Source organism: Ammospiza caudacuta, chromosome 3, assembly GCF_027887145.1.
Source record: "Ammospiza caudacuta isolate bAmmCau1 chromosome 3, bAmmCau1.pri, whole genome shotgun sequence".
NCBI classification, from domain to species: Eukaryota; Metazoa; Chordata; class Aves; order Passeriformes; family Passerellidae; genus Ammospiza; species Ammospiza caudacuta.
This window is the reverse complement of record NC_080595.1, coordinates 91,403,471-91,424,107: the sequence shown is the minus strand read 5'-3', so window position 1 is coordinate 91,424,107 and position 20,637 is coordinate 91,403,471. Positions and strand designations below refer to the sequence as shown.

At 39.2% G+C, this 20,637-nt stretch overlaps 1 protein-coding gene across 2 annotated transcripts in view; it reads right to left on the bottom strand.

Moving 5' to 3' along the window:
- Positions 1 to 575: 575 nt before the first annotated feature.
- Positions 576 to 20,637, bottom strand: part of LRRC1 (leucine rich repeat containing 1) — a 69,114-nt gene continuing 49,052 nt past the window's right edge. For both annotated transcript variants that reach the window (XM_058801545.1, XM_058801546.1), the window contains exons 7-14: positions 20,506 to 20,580; positions 18,644 to 18,788; positions 15,880 to 15,998; positions 14,801 to 14,884; positions 6,447 to 6,562; positions 5,334 to 5,506; positions 3,671 to 3,807; positions 576 to 1,833 (exon numbers count right to left, since the gene is read on the bottom strand). In XM_058801545.1, coding sequence (XP_058657528.1) covers positions 1,675 to 1,833; positions 3,671 to 3,807; positions 5,334 to 5,506; positions 6,447 to 6,562; positions 14,801 to 14,884; positions 15,880 to 15,998; positions 18,644 to 18,788; positions 20,506 to 20,580 — 1,008 coding nt within the window. In that variant the 3' untranslated portion in view covers positions 576 to 1,674. The remainder of the gene's footprint in view (positions 1,834 to 3,670; positions 3,808 to 5,333; positions 5,507 to 6,446; positions 6,563 to 14,800; positions 14,885 to 15,879; positions 15,999 to 18,643; positions 18,789 to 20,505; positions 20,581 to 20,637) is intronic.

Genomic DNA, 20,637 nt, shown 5'->3' with positions numbered 1-20,637 from the left:
ACAGCCTCCCAATGAGAAACTGGCATCACAGAGTCTTGCTGCCTTTAGCTTTTTTAGGAACTCTCTTTTTTAGGAACTTCCTTTCATCTCAAATGGGTTTGTTGCTGCTTTCTTGGGTATAGGCTTTACTACACTTTTAAACTTCTGTTGTGTCAATTCCAGTAAGTACTTTAAAAAGAAAATTCTACCCAAGGCTGGAGTCAGCTGTACCAAAACCTGATTTAATTTTTGGTTTTATTTTAACAGCAGCTTACCAAGAATAACCAGGAGAACTCTCCCTTGAGAAGAATAAAACTTCACTGAACTGACCTAACACCTACAAACCTCCAGCATCCTCCTGCAAAACCATGTCTTGAAGCTTAAATGAGGAATCTTGGGGAAGAGAAATGAACAGAACCCAGAGACATCAACATCAGTCTTTATCAGGCTTTTACAAAATTGTTATTTACTGAATTAAACTCAGTTAATACTTACCTTTATAAACAAATCAAAACTCACAGATTTAGTGAGACCTTGAAATCAGCATTGGGCAATAGAAGTGCAACACAGTTACAATGACAGCATTAATGCAGAGATACTTTAATTGCTGTTTTAATGATACATCACATCTACTGAAGCTTTTAAAGATGTTTTTATTATGGTTTTATAAATTTTTATAAAACCACCAAAGCACTTTAAAGAATCATGCTTTCTTGTGTAATACATAAAACTAATTTCATACTGTGCTTCTGAAAGTCTACCATGCTGTTTTTCAAGTTATTTTACAGATGGCACATTTAAAAAAAACAATGGAAGCATGAACTTCTAGTGACTGCAATGCAACAAGGCATCCAAACCAAGATGTTTCATTACAACTAAGGTAAAGTGTGAGTGCATTATGTAATAAACAATAGCATTTTGGTCATTTCATCTTAATTCTGTTTACAACAAAACTAACATTTGTGCTTCACATCCTAAGATCCCATAATATAAACATAAGTTCTGTGCTGTAAAACTCCCGACAAATTATTGTCCAAAAAGAAAAACATATCTAAAGCAGGAGACCAAATCTACTCACTTTCCTCAAGAATTGCTATATTTAAGACTAATATGACATACCAAACACAATAAGGCACAATGGGTGGTACAAACAAATGAATACAGTTGTCCATGAAACTTGTTCTCTTCCACAAATACTAAAATATGTACCGCTCAAGATAAATTTTCTCTTAAAAATGAAATACATCATCTTGTTATGAAAGTCCTATACAAAAATTTAAAATTTACACCATCTGAGCTGCCAAAAAAAATAAAAAAGTGTATCGATTTCTCACAAAACTATATTTCTCGCCAGCACATCCAGCCACTGGGAAGAAGATATCCCAGCACTCTGGAAAAGAAAAGCATTATTTCCCCTGTGATTAAGACAAATATATTGTATTCTGCATACAGTAGTGTATTAAACTTAAAAAAGCCTAGGACTATTAAAATTACAATATTGATTTGGAAATTATTGGTTTACTGCCTGGATGAAATAAGGCACTTTCTTCCAGCAGGCTGCACTTTTCGTGTGTATGGAGACGATGAATCAGGTTCTGGTTAAAAACAAAAAGGGGCTCAGTGAGGTCCCAGGAGACGACAGGAACATTTCAACAGCAGGGGAAGACACAGGAGGTAAAACCTGGAGATGGAACTCTACACAGAAGTGGTCACTCTGTCAATGGCATTATTGACCTCGTTTTTGTTTGAATCCAGTCCTTTAGCAGCATTCATATCATTCCGTAAATTCTCCACTGTCTTTTTCATGTTCTTTAATTCTCCAGGGTGTGGAGTGGCTCGCCTTAGAAGTGTTCTCTAAAAATAAACAGTGCAATAAGTGGTTTTGCCTTTGTCTCTCTGCAAAAACAACACACACTTAAAAGGCTTCAGCATTCACATACCAAATAGTAAGTATGAATTTTTTTCCTTTTTTCCCCCCTTTTCCTTTTCAAACTACAATGCTCTGTGCTGAGCACTACTTTAAAAGCTACTTGTGTATGAAGACAGGGAAAGAGGTTTTAAGAAGTCTCTAAGAGCAAATTTTGTCCTCTTTTGGAATACTAATCTGAAAGCCATTTATGTGAAGTACAATTAAAAGTTATGAAGTGGAGATTTCTTTCATAACTATACTTGGGGACTTTTTTCTCCCCAAAACCATACAAGTGATTTAAGATCACACTTACAGCATTCATCTGATTTTGAAAGAATCCCACAAGATCTCTTTACAGTTTTAAACAGTGCTTGTGTGGAGCTCCATTTGCCTTTCAGCCCCACCACACAGTCTAGTTCTCTAGTTAATAGAGAACAAGCAGCTTGAGAGGGAGCATTTCTCTCCCACCTTAGACAGAAGAATGTATATCATTGTGCTGAAACCTTTACAAGGAAAACAAGATTCACAAAAACTCCAGTTAGCACCCAGACTGGAGACAACAGAACACCACAAATACAATATAGGTATAATACATGTATACATGCAATTACTTTTTAGTGGCATGCATGTAAGCTGTACAGAGAACAGCAGAACTGATGACCCACATGGGTGCTTTGGTCAAGACTGCTTTGGAAATCTGCCCTTTGTTCTCCTCAGTAAGATCATTAACTTCTCTAATAGGAAGGTTCTTGCTTCAAATCAGGCAAATCAAGCACTTATCCTCAACAGCTGAGCCCTCACTACTCTATGGACATTCTCAGGTTGGCAGAGCTGGTAAGCAGCATCATTCTGAACTCCCTATCAGTCAGTGAACCAAGCCTGCTAAGAGACACTTTGTTTCTGCTGCTTTGGAGTAAGCAACTACCTTTACTACCTTACTACTTGCTCATTTCCAAACTAAACTAAGAGGTTTTGTAGTCACTTTTAAAACTAAAACAATCCAGACAGTGCCCTGAAGGATCTCAAGCTGAGATCTAATGAGGACCACCAGCAACATTTCAGAGCATCAGAGCACACTGAAAATGTGACTGAAGCAGTGTTAATCTTTACAAGGAGTTTTAATTGTTAATAAAAGCTAGTAAAACTACAGATCGTGTTGTGTTTTGATCTTCAGGATATGCAGAGCCCAACTTAATGGAGAGGTCTTATAAGTACAGTGACAGATGTTCCCACATCCTTTGTTTAAGTGGGAAACTAATGAGCAACATTCCTGCTGTTCATGGATACTATGGTTGGTTCAATGCAAATGGTGGAGTTAAAAAAAAAAAAAAAGAAAAAAAGAATGAGAGAGAGCACAAAAGAGACTAGAAATAGAAATTAGAGAGACAAACAATAGCAAACTTAATGGAGACACATGCCAGAGTGCTGGAATCCTAAATTAGACCCTATATACTTTCAAACAGTAAAGCTTCACAGATGCAGAGAAAGATCCTATCTTCTTTCTGGAAACAAAACATCATGAGCAGACAGATGAAAACAAAGCAAAGCAGAAGACTATGCTGCATCAGAATATGAAAGTTATATTCAAAGCAGAAAAAACAAAGGCATTCAAAGTCAACATAAAAAGTTTCAGCAGCCAACATGAACAGTTTCTTTTGCAAAGGTACACACAAAGCATGCAGTCCAAGCTGAAATATTTACAGCAAGAGTGCTCACAGACTTTTTATACTTCTGCATTAATTTCACAGTATCTGGAGGTATCCAAAGGCTTGGAAAACATACCATTTCATTTTCCTCTTCATCTTTTTCATCTTCTAAGAAGCGAATTGCACTGACTCTGTTCACCGCCCGCTCATTCCACGTTTCATCTGACATCTCATTCACCAAACTCTCCAATGCACCACATCGTGGTAGGTTATCTATTAGAACAGGAAAATGTAACTCAAGATTCACAGCAACATGCATGTGAAGTCACACAATCAACATGCTTTATTGTTCATAATTGCAACATCTGCACAATCACTCATCCAATACTTACAAGTGGCTATTTCTACTGGTTTTGGAAGAAAACAGAACTTGCATCAGTTTTCTGTTATCAAGTACATACACTTAATGGTTTCTGTATAAATTAGGAATTTCTGTACTTGGACTGTTTCAGAGTTTTGTAGTATTGGCCATATAATTTAATATACTTGCCACTATAATGCTTTTCTTGTGGAACATGGCTGCCAGCTGACATTAGCCAGTTCCCTAAACAGCATTCCATAACATAGGATCATTGCTTTTACTAACCTCATCCTTTCAGTATTGCTAGGCAAATACATCCAACAATCTAAATTCCATGCTTTCTACCCTTGAAGCCATGAGATTCATCAGGAGAAGAGGAAATCTAATTTCTAGTAGTGACGTCTTTAAAGAAAGTCAAGTCAACCTCTGTTACTCTTCTTGAACTACCTTAATCCCCTCTAATTCCAATGGGGTTAATTCATACATCTATTTTAATTCTTAACTAGTCTTCAAATCCAGGAGCTGAAAACAGAGACTTTTCTACACTACCCCTGTTTTAATGGTTTCTATTTGCTCCAGCCATATATGATTGAAACATTGGAATTAAGCCTAGCCACCTACAATACAGATACCCACAGCAGAATTTTTCTCCTCAGGCCCCTTTGTACTCAGTGGAGAAGAATCCACATGATTTTCTTTTACAAGTCCATTCTTGGATGGGATAAATCACTCTCCAGTCATTACAAAAGAAATTTAAATACTAGCTCAGATGAATCCCCTTGAGTGTTCACATACAGCTCTAAAAGCTTGAGGAGAAAAACATTCAGAAGTTACTGGAGCAGCAACACAGCCAACAAAAGAGTTTATGGTTCCACCTGGCCCAGAGGTAAGTTTCATCACAGGAGGTAAAAGCAACTTATACTGCAATTCTACACTTGTTAATGAATATAATAAAGCTACTGTATGGCACCTCTGCTTGAAAGAAAATTAGCTTGCTAAAAAGTAAAAAGTCCACTGTTTACTATTTGCTATGCAATTTATTTTGCTGGTAAAGAAATTGAAGATGGAAAGCCACCATTTTTCCATATATATATGTATATAAGATGTATAATCAATGTACACAAATATGGACACCACTACTGGGCCCACTTGGCAAGCCTCAAAACAGTGATATGAGTAATGCTTTTTCTTCCAGATCTGTATTTTATTTATTGTAGCTGTCATTGTATTTTCAATAACACTCAGTGCCAATTTTTGAAGTCTCCTGAAGACTAACAGGATAATAGAAAAAAAAAGGTTTAATATTGAACATTCAACCAGAACTTTGCTACTTTGCTCACTAGAGCTTATGCATATTTTACAAACCTTTATGGGACAACTCAGTAAACAAAGAAGTAATAATTCTGAACATAATGAAAAGCTGGCTCTAGGCACTCACCTTGGCAACCAGACTCAGAAGGCATCTGAGGAAGTAATACACATGTTAAAATCTTTTCTCCTGTTTCAGGGTCTGTGTCAGTCTGAAATGTCAGCAGAGGTTGGGACTGGTTATCAGACAGCCACAAAGCCTTCAGCCTTAACGTAGTCAGTGAAATGGGAAGATACGTCAGCCTAGTTCAAAACAGGAAAGTAAAAAAGTCAGGGCAGTGCCTGAGAGTCTTAATAGATGGTCACGAAGTCAACTCAAGTATACATCATTGAGTTGGAACAAACAGGATTGAAATTAATGCCTGTAGTAGAAGGCATTGCAGTAGTCATCAATTCCAACTACTCCATTCTTTAAAAAAAAAAAAACAAAAATAAAAAAAAAACCACAACAAACGTGCAGCTTAACTTTATTATAACTTTATAATGCTCTGAAGCTGAAAACCAGGTAAAGCTATGCTGAGCTTTCTCTACTGCAGTAAAGTGCCCTGGAAGGCAGAGAGCTGCTTCCCATCAGGAGCTTTACATGTGAACAGTGGCTAGAACAGAAATACGTAAGGGCCTGTGAGACAATTATACTGCACAGATGAGATACCATTACCTTTTCTTCTGTTTTGGAGTTGCTTTTTTATTTAACTTCCTACTAAGAAGCTGAACTAATTTGCTGGTTTATGCTTTAATCCACTCATTTTTGTGTGTTGATGTTTGAAGATTTGTGAGAAGCTGCAAGGTCAAAGTGGCCTTCCTTGTTACTCACACTGTATCATGAAGATACAACACTCAATATTGGTGACACTTGACATTACAGCTTGGTAGTTCCACCTGCAGCTCTATCCATGCCTAGATTCCCCATTTTAATACAGAAATATATGAATCCAGAGGGTTTTTTTAAAAATCCAATTTCTTCCTCAGGGTCAAAGTAATCCAAAAATCACACTCATGACAACACACAATTTATGCTACTTTTGGCCCAGGGGGAAGACTACTTTGACAATTTCAACAGTAACACTGACATGAATGTCATAACTGGTTTTTTATTACTCTCTTCTTAGGCATAATATCTTTTGCTATCAGAAAGAATTAAGTAAATACAGCAAAAGAACATGAAAATACAAAAATCTCTTGCCTGTTTCCAGCAACATCCAGGACATGAAGTTCAGTGGCCTGTGAAATTTCAGAGGGGATTCGAGATAATCTGTTGTCACGTACAGAAAAGACGTTAAGACTGCAGCAGCCCCCAACCTACATTTGAGAAGAGGGGGGAAAAAAAAAAAGCAAGTCTGGTTTTGTTGCAGTACCACAGTGTAACAAAGGCATGCAGTTCGGGTCACGGAGTGTGTCACAGCACATTCAAGTTACAATGCCTGCCAGACACTGCCCCAGAGGTACAGACTGCAACCAAGTGTCAGCTTCTGAGAAGTCTGACCTAAAGCAAGTCTGTAGGAGCACTGTCTTGAACATCTGTATCTGCAAATAATGGATAACTTGACATATAGGTCACATTCTAGCTACCTTTCAGAGCCATCCACACCCAGAAGAAACCAGTAACCACACAGAAGCTATTCTGTGCCCAACATTCACAAACAACCATACACTTAACGTTTTCTAGCTCTAGGTTTTACATATGAATTCATTCTTTCCTCATGGCAACTTTTTATCCAAGCAAGTGCAATGGGCCTTGAAGCAAGGCAAAATGCTAAATATACCAACCAACTCCCAAAATTTGTTGAGTCCACAAAGATTAATGAAGAGCTCACTAGAAGCAGCACACTGAGTAAAATCTTTGATGCCCTGATTCATTAGAAGCACCTCATTTCAACACAATTCCCACATGAACTGGCCTTTTTAATCTAATATCTTCTGTCTCTATCAATTTATCCAAATATAACCATTTGCATTCTTTGAGTGCAAAGACAGCATTTTTCAGTTTTACCTTTAAAAATCTACATCTTGCACCAAAGGTAGCTGCTTTCAGAAAGACAAACTCCCCACAACTGATTTAAAAAAACTCATTCCAACTTTATGTTTGAGAGGGAACTTCTATAAACAGGAAGATTATTAGCTGTAGCAACTCAAAAGCTGCTTCAAGTAACTCTCTGTTCATATTAACAAAGGAAACTTACCTTTGTTTGCCTATCATACAGTTTCAAAGAGCATTGTTGTTTGTTTGCCAGTTCCAAAACTCACCAGAAGAAGGGGAAAAAAGATTTTTCCTTTCTTACTCCAAGTAATAGCAAAATATCCCAATGCCATTTCAAGCTTTCAAGTTAAGCTGACTTAGAATGTAATTATAGAGTTAGAGTCCAAACTAAACACAGTGGAAAATCTCAGTTCAAAAATGAGAGGACATCTATAGTGACATACATCTAAGAAGGTTCTCCTCTCACACTATAGCCAATATGCAACTATGCCTTGGCCAGGAGTCCCCAAAACTAAGATGAAATTATTGTGTTCTTGTTAACTGTCAGTTGTGTCTTTGCAAAACCCACAATTCAGTCCAAACCCAAGACTGAGATTAAAGACAAACAGCACAAAATATTTTAACTAGTCAAAGGAAAAATAGTGTTGATTTAACATACACTATTTACTAAGGAAAAAGCCACTTTTAAAGGATGCAACTGTGACTCACAAAATAAAACAAATGGAGCATTTACATTCCACTCACCTTCCTTTGTATCATAAATGCTTTTTAACAGAAGAAAACAGCAATCGGCTGCTCAAGGCTTCTGATTCACAAGCTATTTACAGCAGAAAGTTCAAGTGCTACATTCTTAACAAAACAAAATCTGTGCTATTTCCCTTAAATCACTGCACTTTTAAGATGCAACTATTTCACAAGATTATCAGTTTTCCCAGCCCTGTGTGCACAACAGAAGCATGAACCTTGCAAGCCATTTTAGCTTGTGAATCAAAGCCCTTAGAAACCAGCACTCAAATAGTAAGCAAACATTTCTTGGTTCAAGAATTCCACTATTCACTTTAAAGCATGTATAAATTCTTAAATAATGTGCCTTCACACGTTCACAGAACACAGTGTGATATTTAAAACAATATATACACACTAAGTGTCTAATTGGTGTTGCTAACATGAGGAGCCGTGAAAAGCAAGAAATACAATTAGGGAATGTTAATGAGCTGGCAAGTGATGCCCTCAGTGTACACAAAGTGTCCCTTTCCATGAATGAAGTTTGTGTTACTCAGTCTTGGAGCATGGAGATCCAAACAGGTTAGCCAAACAAACAAAGTAAAGCCATGCAGCCCTGATGAGACCAAAATTTCTGTAATTTTGACAATGGAAAAATGCAGCAGTGGAATTGGGACAGCCTGAGTCATCATGCATTTAAAGCAGCTTAATGAAAGGAATAGGAGAACCATGGACTGAAGAATACTTACAGGGTTATCAATTTACCTGACCCATAATTTTCCAAGCGGCTAACAATTAAGAAAATACAAGAGATGTTCAATTTATTTTTCTTTATCCATACTGGACAAGAGCATGCCAACAAATGGAGACAGAGCATACATTCTTCTACTGCCAAAGAGGGTTGTAACTCCTAAATCATTTAAACAAAGTTAATTTAACTTTGCTTTCTATCAGTCAACAGGCTGCTGTTCAAAGGTTTTGTTTCATTCAAAGGTAGTGAAGACCTTTTATTTTAATAGGGTAGTAGGGTAGATAAAAAAGACACTGAATTCTTTTAATTGAACTGTTTTTAGAAAATGCAGACAGCATTTAACAGGCAGCATTGAATGAGATACCACAAAGGAAAAAAAGGCAAGCTGACAGTTAAAAATCAACTAAAATCTTTGTCATTTCAAACAAAGATGGCACCCATCCAGCAGTACAGAAAGACACCAGGTCCAATGTCTGAAAACCTAAACACGAAGCCATACCACGGAGGCAAAGTGCACACACTACACGGCATGCGGAAAGGAAAACGCCATGGGGCCACCATGAAGTCACACGGGACCAGAACATCACTGGTTTGGCTCAGAGTGGCTAACTGAGGCACAGCCATGCTTTCCAAGGGTCACATGCTCACAACAAACTGTGCCAGACCACCACATCTATGCCAAGGACACAGCTGAGGCCACAAGCCCATTCACCAGTTGAGCACACACTGCATTTCCAGCACAGACTTCACTTAATGGGGACAAGCATGTGCTTAGTTCTAGGCACATGAGTAACTGTTCCAAGGACTGGAGGCTTAAAGAAGTCCTCACACTCTTCTGTAGTGAGCAGGACATCAAGAAAACATCTCACATGAGTTGTGCATGCCTAAGTCGTACTCCTGAGACTTAGTTCATTTTAGCAACTTTAGTTTAAGGGTTATTGGCTTGTCACATCACACCAACTCCAAAGAACAGTGAGCCTAGATAAAGGAAAACCACAAAAACAAAGCCCACAGGTCAGTCAGGCAGTAAATGGTCATTACTATGAAGTGCTAGTTTTAAGATCATTGGTACTATGAAGATGGAACAAAACTGCATATTTGCATTCAGGTGGGCTTGATTGAGAGGATGATTGTCACTAGGAGACCTCTGGATTCCACACAAAACTTCAACCCTTTAAACCCTTTAATGGATGATCTTATTGCACTTTTCTTCTGTCTCAGTCTGAGGCTCATCTTTCTAACAGCTTCCTCATTCTGGAGGAACAGTAAGGCTTGGACAAACACAGGACGTCAGCACAGCTGCTAAAACTCCTCCCATTTTCTCATCATGACCAGCATTTAGCATTTCACCCTCCTGCTTTTTTCCATTCATACATCCAGTACTAGACACCTTAGACAGTCTTCCACAAACTGCAAGCCTTACAAGAATGCTGGTGTTTCTAATGACTCTAAAGTACATCCGTTTACTACTCAAAAGCTCTGAATCAATTCTGCTGTCCTTCACCAGTTAGCATCTTCCACACAGCTATAAGCAATGCAAAAAAAAATACATTATGACAAATACTGTAATGATCACTTTTCAGTTGTCATGTGAATAGCTAAAAGTCCAGTGACACATCTCTTCTATTCAACTCTCAAAACAGCTGTCAGCACCAAAATCTCTCACAGACTTATACAAGCCTGATAAATATAGTGGTAATTTAAACACAGTTCCTCTTGTGTTGCAAAATCTTTTACAGCATGCCATATCCAACATTTTGTTTGGGTTCAAAGAAAATAAAGTCAGAATTTTCCTTGGCTCCACATAAAGTATGCTAATTCTTTAACTGCAAGCAAAGAATACATTTAGGGGTGGAAAGAACTGTCCGATTCATAATTATTAACTATTATTCTCTTTTTATTATTAACTTTAAAATTGCTACGAAAATCTTCAGCAAACTCACTTCAACACCTCCTGCACCACTGGTGAATGGTAGGAGAGGAGCTCACCAAGACAGTTTCTCAGCCCTCTGACTCAACACAAGTTTAAGTTTTCCTGCACTTTTGCTTAGTACCCTTTTTCTTTTTACCTCTGAGACACACATACTTCTACACAAATGAAGAAAGAGACAGGACATCAAAAGTTAAAATCAGAAAAAACAAAGTGGTCTCTATTATTTTAAAAAAATTTTAAAAGCACAGTTATTGCCAAAAAATCCCCTGTAGTTCTACCTAATGGAGTAATAATTCTCACAATATACCTCAGAGCCAGGAAGGACACATTACCAGATCTCTGCTGGGTGTAAAGACTCATTAACAAAAGCTATAAACTGGAAAACATTCCAAGGAGGTTATTTATGCAAGCGCCAAAATCAACACACTAGTTTCATCAGCATTCCTGTGCCAGGGTGGGATTTCAACACCAAAGAGTCACCAAACAGGTCTTTCAAGTTTAAGGGGAAAAACATTTCTAACTATGAACAGGTTTAGACATTCTCAGTTCTTGCTGAAGTCTGTTTTACCACTTCAGTCAGAGAGGCACTGAGCTGCAGAACGAGATGCTGCAGATGAAATCTATCAGTGACTCAAGCCTTGGTCACACATTCAGTTCTTCCAGGTTTTACCTTTATCACCATACAATACAGAAGAACCTTTGAACCAGGAAACTTTGAAGGTATATTTGCATACAAACTTCTCAATAATCCCAAGTCAAGACATTTTACACCAAAAGATAAAGAATGGTTTTACAAGTGTGCCTTGAAGCCATCTTGCAATGTAGTGGTTAAATACACTGACTCAAAACCAAATTCTCTTAAACTGTTAATAAAACAAAATCAAATCAACATCCTTCTATCCCCTTCCCCCCCAAAAAACACAACCCACCACAGAAAAACTAAAACTCAGAGATTGTATCACCAGGCACATAATTTTCACCATCCTACCTATAAGAGTGGTCTTTGCTACAGGACTAATTCTGGCAACACCAAGCAGATACAATATTGGGTACATGTACTCTTCTCTACAGCTGAATTCCACTTTTTTCTACACACATTACAAACTCTGTCTCTACCCCTCTCCAACAGAAACCAGTAACAGCCTCTCCCACATCCAGTTTTTATTGGGATGAAGACCACACATCCACAGCTGCTCTAGCACTTTGTAAGGCAGAGAAAGAATAGAAGAGGTAAGAACAACACATAAAGGAAAAGATACTGGGAAAAATATCTCCAGTGTATACTCTACTTCTGCATCCAACTCTGCTTCTGTGAGTTGGGACTCACAAGTATTGATTTTGTACAAGTACTAATTTTAATGTGCAGAGGTCTGGGACTCCAGTCTTGGCCTTACTGTCTCAGGAAACATCTTAAGCAACACAGAGCAGGCAGGGTGTTTAAAACTACTTCTGTCAGAGCCTTGAGCTTGAGTTGTTTATTCTTTCTATGTTTAACATTACCAGCTTGGAATTCAAATGCACTGATCAAGAGTGAGGTGACCCTGCAGTTAGAGAAGGGCTGACTTCCTTTAAAATTAAATAATAAAAAATTAAATATTGGCAGAGCAAAGCATAAAATCTTTACATGTAATTTCAAGGCATTTGTTCTAATGAGACAGACATATTTGTGTGGACACCTTTAAAGGAAATACAAAAATTCTATTTCAAAATCATTGATAGGGAGCCAAAGAGCTCTGTTTCCTCTGTTTCCCTGCCAAGCTCCCTTGGGAACCACCCTATCTCATTTTTATTTCCTGGACTTCCACAACACCCCAAAGCTCACCTGATTCCAGACACTACCTTCCATTTCCTCATTACTCACCTTCTCCAAACACAGGCTCATCCCTATCTTCATTCCACTTCTGTGCAGGTGTCCCCCTCCCTCTCTCATGTGCACTGATGTTCTCTAGACACTTTCTCATCTTTCACTTCACCCTTGGATATCTCCCAGCTCCTTCACCAACTGAGCAACACATTCTCCCTCTGAAAAACATTGCTGGCTCCAAGCCTTCAGTATCTTGCTCAGTATTAATGCCTCTACTGTTCTGCACTGAGCTCCTGACCCCACTTTACCCCCAAACAGACACACTCCATGTTCATCCTGCTTCACCTGCTTCTGCAGCTGAGCCCTCTCCTCTTGCCTGCTCCTGTCCCTGCTCCTTCCAAGCCACACTGACTGCCCTTATGCAGCACCTCCAATACTATATATTCCATTAACTGAGAAAAGTACTTATACACAACACAAGCTATTAATGGCCAATCTGGAAATAAACTGTACCAGTAAAACTTTCCATGCAAAACTCAGAACAATTGTGCTCAAAGGTGGAGTGGACATAAAATTGCACAAGTCTCAAGTACAGGTATTTTAGCAAAGAAAGTCTTCTGCTGAATGAACAAAAGATCAGAAAGATATTAAGCTATTAGAGAGCATCCAAAAGAGGGCAACAAAGATGGTGAAGGGCTTTAGGAGAATCTGTGTGAGGAGCGACTGAGGTCACTGGGTCTGTTCAGCCTGGAGAGGAGAAGACTGAGGGGAGACCTCACTGCAGTTACAGCTTCCACATGGAGGAAGAGGAGGGGCAGGCACTGATCTCTTCTCTGTGGTGAAAAGTGACAGCAATGGAGGTAATGTCCTGAAGTTGTGCCAAGGGAGGTGTAGGCTGGGTATTACAGGAAGGTTCTTCACCCAGGGTGGTTGGGCACTGGAACAGCTCCCCAGGGCAGTGGCCACAGCACAGCCTGACAGAGTTCAGGAAGTATTTGGACAATGCTCTCAGGCACATAGGATGACTCTTGGGGTGCCATGTGCAGGGCCAGGAGGTGGACTCCTGATGGGTTCCTTCCAACTCAGCCTATTTTAAGATGAAAACTGCTATCACATACCAATCCTAGCTAGTAGTCTTCCCAGGGTCCTGTCTCTTGCTAGCCATCATACAACCTGTCTGGGTAAGCCCTGTCACAATTCTTTGTTCAAAACCAGAAGCACCACAGCAGGGAAGACACTGTTCTGCAAGAAAAGCTGCAGTACTCACGTCTCACCCCTCACCTTCCCTCAATTAGGTGACTGGCCTGTGGTGGCTCAGACCAGGGCACTGGAATTGTTGCTGCCAGTGCCACAGCAGCATCCTCTACCCCTGCTTGATCCCTTTTCTTCAGACAATCAGCTCTCACCCATCTCCTTGCCACTTCACTTCCTCCTCACACCTCCTTCTTTAGCTGTCCGCAAGGAAGTGAGCCACAGCTGATACTCCTCTCAATTTCCATCCACTGGCTGTCACCTGAGTACATAACCTTCCTTCTCCTTAAGTGACTGAAAGTGGAGAACAAAAGCTCAGAGCCACATGTTAGATAGGAAAATTAAGAGGGAGAATTACTTGGAAAAAAATCACAGAGAAAAAATAGTACAAACAGAACCAACACACAGCTCCATGCTCCTATCACAGGATGCTGCTTTCCCAGATTCTTTCCACAATTTACTGCTGAACTAAACTAGTAAACCCTTCATTATATTTAGTTTCACAACACAAACTCTAGCCTCATTTCATTCCACATACTGTTACAACAGACAAGAAGTCCTAGTGCTCATAGTTGTAAAATATGAAGTATCTTGGGTCACATCACGTCCTTATGTTTAAGGGCAGAAGTAGTACAGAGATCTCCAACACCAAAAAGACTGTCAAGACAGTCACTGAGCCACTTTTCAGAGTATGAAACCTTCCCTTTGATATTGGTCACAGAAGTGAGGTAAGGAAGAGTGTGACAGTAGTTTCATACTACATGCAGAAGAGACATTTTGGTGTTGCATTCACCCTACCAGAACTCCAAGTCTTCAAATAGTGCAGGACCTAACATCCACACTGGGAATTACCAGTTAAAAGCTAATTAGACCCAAGTTAGTTACAAGATAATTAGATCCAAGCCTTTCTGTTCAACTGCAAAGACATTTTGGACTTTCAAGCCACCAAATCACTACGGTTCAGATCTAGTGGACAAGTTTCTGGTTGTGATCAGTTTGCAAAGAATACCCACTGGACCAAAGTTGCCTGCTACTTCTCATAGGCATTTGAAATCAAGAGTTCTCTGTTTCTACAATGTCATATGCACAAAACTTACCTCTTTGGGCAAGAATGTTAATTTGTTTCTATCAGCATTCAAATTGTTCAGCTTCTTTAGCTTTCCAATGCTCTTCGGCAATGACTGTGGCAACAAAAACAAAATAATATACAAACAATTCATAAATAAACAGAGTCAGGAAAAACCACTTAACTCACTTTTAAAATTAATTAACGTTTGATCCACTTTCAAAATTGCAGTGTAGTTAATCCTTATTACTGCCAGACTTTCCAAAAAAGATCCAAAGGTTTATATTGCAGAGCAAGTGTCTAGGAATGTCAGTTTCTAACACAAATTCACTCATTAATTATCTCTGCACTACAGTAACAGACACACAACAACTGTGTACAGAATGCATGTACATAGGTATATTATCCAACTTTACATTCCCAAATTTGCTTCTTAGTTAGCTATCCCCTAACTCAGGTCCTATGAATTGACTGTTGGAGAGGCATCTTCTTAACAGTCTTAAGCTTCTAAGTCAACCAAGTACCAACTGAGCTTAAGAAATGCTCAAACCTAGTTTATTTAAAGACAGCTACTCTCCAAGTGTCAGTGTCACATGAAGTTTCAAAATAATGGAAGGAAACACCTAACAGAAGGAATTATTCTGAGATTTTATTTTATTTGACCACACATCACATTTAACACCTGTCTACACCAGATCAGCAGAGCAAGGACCAGTACAAGTTCTGCAATGCTCAGGGCTTCTATTCAGTTCCTCCAAGACTGATCCAGATAATGCACAGTAAAAACTGGCAATAATGCAATGCAACACAAATCCTCCATCAAAACCACAATTCAGTAAGTGATACCTGCACTCCACATGCTCCAATTCTCTCACTGGTCATGAAAGACTCAGGAGTGAATATGTAATTGCTTAAGCATTTGAAGGGTGGATTGTTACTACACACAATGTGATCTCCACATTCATTTAACAGGTAAGAAATAAGATGCATTTAAAGAAAATGCACTGCTTAGCAGTAGCAAGGGTGAGTAACCTAATGAGCCAAGTGATTCAGCACTTAACTGCAGCTCTTATTACCACCTGCCATTTGAGCAGCCATGACCATGCATACCTGCAGTTGGTTTTCTGTGAGAACTAGTTCAGTAAGGCTTTCACAGTCTCCAATGGAATCAGTTAGCTGGATCAGTTTGTTCTGATCAACCTTCAAAATGGACAGCCTCCGCAATTTTCCTGGACAGAAACAACAACATGGATTTTTAGTCTAGTGTACCTTTAAATATGTACATTTTTACTGCTGCTGCAAAATTTCCAGAAATCTTCTAAAACAATGAATTATTTTTTTTAGGTAAAATAAAATAACCCAAGCACACTTCATTTCGTGCTTGCACTATTTCTGTACGTTTTAATACCACTGAATTCATACTCAATATAAATATTCATAGTCAACATTTAAGCATAATAAACTGCAATAAAGTTACAATCTGAAGGATATCTCATGTAAATACCAAGGATGTGTCAACCCAAATGCCTATAAACAAGTGAAAATTATCTGTTTGTTCCTCAATTATACATGTTTATTAATAAAGGAATGTTCAGAAGATCACCTACACCTAATCAGCCACAGCGAGACTATCTTGCACTGAAGTGACAGCCCAAACCCAAACAGGATCAAGGTATCTTTGTCCTAACAGGGAACCTAATTAGTCAGACAGGAAACCGAAGTTTATTCTTTAGATGAGAAATCAAATTTCTCTTGAAGGTCATTTTCTCATGAAGAACAAAATACTATTTCAGGGCAGAAAACTCAATTTGTTCTACTCCTTTGTATCAGAATGGTCTTTGGTGCAAAAGCTGACTCAGGCAGAGCCCATAATAGAGAATTCAGGAGACAACACTAGGGGCTGATACCTCACTGCCATCCCTGTGTGGTCCAAAACAGCTGTAATAGTCCGGAGTACCAAATTCACTGATGATGCTAAATCATGAAGGGATGTCTGACACAGAAAGATAGCAACCTAAAGAGAAACCTGAGGTTTAGCACAGAGAAGTGCAGAGCTCTGCACCCAGAAAGAATAAACCTGTGCACCAGCACAGGCTGGAAGTGAAATAAACAGCTATACAAGAGCCCTGCTGGAAAGGACATGGATATTTATGGTGAGCACCAGGCTGAATAGAAAACAGCAGTGAGCTCTCATCAGAAACAAACACCAACTAGACCACATTAGAATTACAGCCAACAGATCAATGGAAGTTGTTGTATCCTATCAACCTGCAATTAAACCACGCCTGTAAAATCATTCTCAGCTTCATGTGATGTCCTGTTTTCCCCCTCAACTCCCCTGTTCAAGTGATGGGGATCCAGTAGGAAGCTATCAGAACAGCCAGAGCACAAGTGAGCTGAGGCTGAAGGAGCTGGCTTTGTTGACTCCCATCAAGAGACAGCCAAGGAGGCGTCTGGGAGCTGCCCAGAGCCCCTTGCAGGGCAGTTATGGACACGACAGAGCCAAACTTCCTCTGCAGGGGCAGGTGAGGCAGCAATGGCTGCAAACCACAGCGTGGGTGATCCCATCTGGACCCCAGAGCAGCTTCCTCAGTGGGAGGTGGTGCAGCACTGGCACAGGCTGCCTGGGGGAGCTGGAGCTCCATCAGAGCTCTGGGGACTGAGGGGACACAGGCACAGCTGACTGAGCCACTGCTGCTGGTGAGAGCCCTGCTTCGAGAGCTCTGCAGACCCACCAGTCCCACCACGGATCCAGTGATGAGCAGGGCAATGCCCAGCAGCTGCCACAGAGACCAGCAAAGTTCTCTTCTGCCAACAAGCTCTGTCCAGCCAGGTGCATGGGCTGCTGCCTTTCAGAAGCTACAGCTCCATTTCTGATGTACAACAAATGGCATTGACCTCCATTTCTGATGTACAACAACTGTACTGGCCAGCACAGGTCAGCAGAGAGGGCTGCTACAACTCCCTGACAAACACATATTAGGCAGCTGTAGGACCCACAACTTCCAGACCACTCCCACAAGTCAACTTCTAGAGAAACTTTTCTTAGTCTTATACAGAATATATAGGAAGGGGGAAGGTCTGACCACTCTTTTCTGAATGTTACATAGTGTTAAACCATATTCACGAGTCCTCTTTCCCCTACATCTTTACTTTGGGGGATTTATAAAAAAACAAAAGTCCTCCCAAGGAGAAGGCATACTCCTACAACGTGGAACTTTCCAGAAAAACAGCTGATGAGTAGAGGAAAAAAAAAGCTTGTTCATCTACTTGTGACAACTACTGAATGGGTAAAAAACATACACCTTAAAAAAGGCACTGGTAATGCTTCAGGAAACATTCTTCAATTACTGAACCCAGTCTAAGGGGTCAGACACAGAAAGGTTATAGTTTGAATCCTCAAGGCAAGGATTAATGCACTGCAAGGCAAAGAGTCTTCCACTAGGTTCAGTAGAGGATTAATCACATTATCTAGCTGAAGATAAATACACATCACCATTCAAAATTCTGAATTTTTGGTAGTGATACTTTCAGTCAGTCTTATCACTTGACCCACAGCACATTACAAGCTAAAATTTTACAGTGTTAAAGAGTTCTGATGGTGAAATGGATACAACGGGAATTGAAGGGACATATTAACATTTATGTTGTTGGGAGGTATCAAGTTAAGACTGAAAGAGGATTATGAAGGAATCATTATGCAGACAATTAAAATGCAGCATTAATAGAGCTATGCATTTGTTACTCAGCAAAAGGAATAATAACCAACATGAGACAAGCTCATCTCTTGCACAAAAAGACTTTAAAAAGCCAAATTACTTCCAGTTACAGTGGGTTAAATGGTTCTGTGTGATAGCATTCACTTTGGACTCACCAATGCCATCAGGTAAGACCTGAAGTAAATTCTGAGAAACAAGCAAGTCTGTTAAAGAAGTCAGACCACTAATTTCTTCAGGAAGGCATTCCAATTTATTTTCAGAAACATCCAGACAAAGCAGGTTTTTCAGGTTTCCTACTTCCTGCAATACAAGGAAAAAAATTTAAGTCATGCCCAAACACGTAAGAAAGCACTTTGAAAAATGTACCATCACAATGAAATTCCACAAAGAAAAACAATTATCTGCATGACCTCTTAACTGGCCATTCTTTGTATGACCTCTAAATGCAGAAAAAAAGTAAATATTTACACTTTACATATGATAAACTAACCAAGTGATTCAGTCACACTTTCTGATTTTAAATATTAAACTTGCTTTAGTAGTCAGGCAAGCTATGCTGAGCATACCCAGGCAAGCACCAGCCAAACCTGGAGTTTTCCTCAAGTAGACTGCAGAGTTGTTTTTTTCAGAATGGCAGATTATCAACCACCACCTAATTAAAGCCTACCCCTCCCAATCAACCCTAGGCAAATTAAGATTAGTCTCTCTTGGCTGCTACAGCAACATGCCATGACATCTAGGGATTTCATATCTGCACATCTCCCAACTACAACAAATGCAGAAATAAGAATTGGGGGTGTTGCTCTAGCAATTATGTTTGAACTGCCAAGTTATACTGCTATCACCTACTATTATTAATGACTAATTAAGTTTTTATCATGGCAATCCAACCATTAGACAGAGAAATACCTTTGTTAGCTATCAGAGCAGCCCCCATTCCCCACACACACAGACATCCCTATACACACCTGAGGACAGATATCATTTTAGTCATCCAAATCACCTTTCAGAGAAAAGGCTGAGGAAGAAATGCCTTTTACTTTTATATATATATAAGTTTTCACACAGCAATGGCCTTGATCCTAATTGACAAGATCAATCCTTTTACTTTTGAACTGTCTGCCTCTCAAGAGGATCTTTTATTAAACACATACCCTTTATCCTATCCTATAAGTTCATCCTTTCAACTTTGGACAAAATACACAATAATGGCCAGTTTCAATAAAAATGGCTGCTAAAGTCACACTTCACCTTTTATGAGTGATCATCTCTACTTACTAGGCCAAGCCAACAAAAACAAAGTCAACTAAGCCCACTAAACTGTAACTGATTTACAAGACACACAGTTGACAACAAGATCCATGCAGCAAGTAACAGCAAACTGGAAGAGGAACAGAAGAAAACAGGTTTTGACTTGGCTATAAGGGAAAAAGAGGGAAGAGGAACCATCTCACATATTATAAGAATTTAGAGCGCTATAAGCTTTAAATGCTAAGTTCCCTTATCCTGTGACTGATATCAGATGAGGGATTTGCCTGCATAAATCAAAATTTCTATTTATGGCAGCAGTTCCATTATTGTACTTCTTCTAAACACCATGCTTAAATGGATGAAGATGACTACAAAAAAAAAAAAAAAATCATACTCAAAAACTTTTAAAACTGCAATTCAGACAGATACACAAGGTGAGGGTTAGCTCAGACAACTAATGGCTTCCTGATCTTAGGGCAAGAACTATGAACAGAGGATGTGTCATCCTACAAACTGAACAACGTGCCTATTAGGAAACAATTCCTTTGTCAAAATGCTTAAAAGAAATTTTCTGACAACACACAGTATCATGGCCAATCCCTTGCAAAGGAATTTTTCAAGAGAAACCGCTTACACACCCAAAACCAAACCCAGGCAAAGTAGACGGAGAAAATATTCCATTTTAAAGCACTTCCCTGTAGGAATGAATGAAAATGTTTTCTTTCAAGAACATCTTCAAAACAGTAGCAGTAGAGGTCATTTTTACCTGAGGTATTTCAGCTAATTGGTTTCCATCCAACCAAAGGTCTTTAAGATTGAAAAGTGCACCAATTGTTTCTGGCTATAACATAAAAAGCAGTAAAGTTAAGTAGCATAGAAGCTTCAAGTAAAAAAAAAT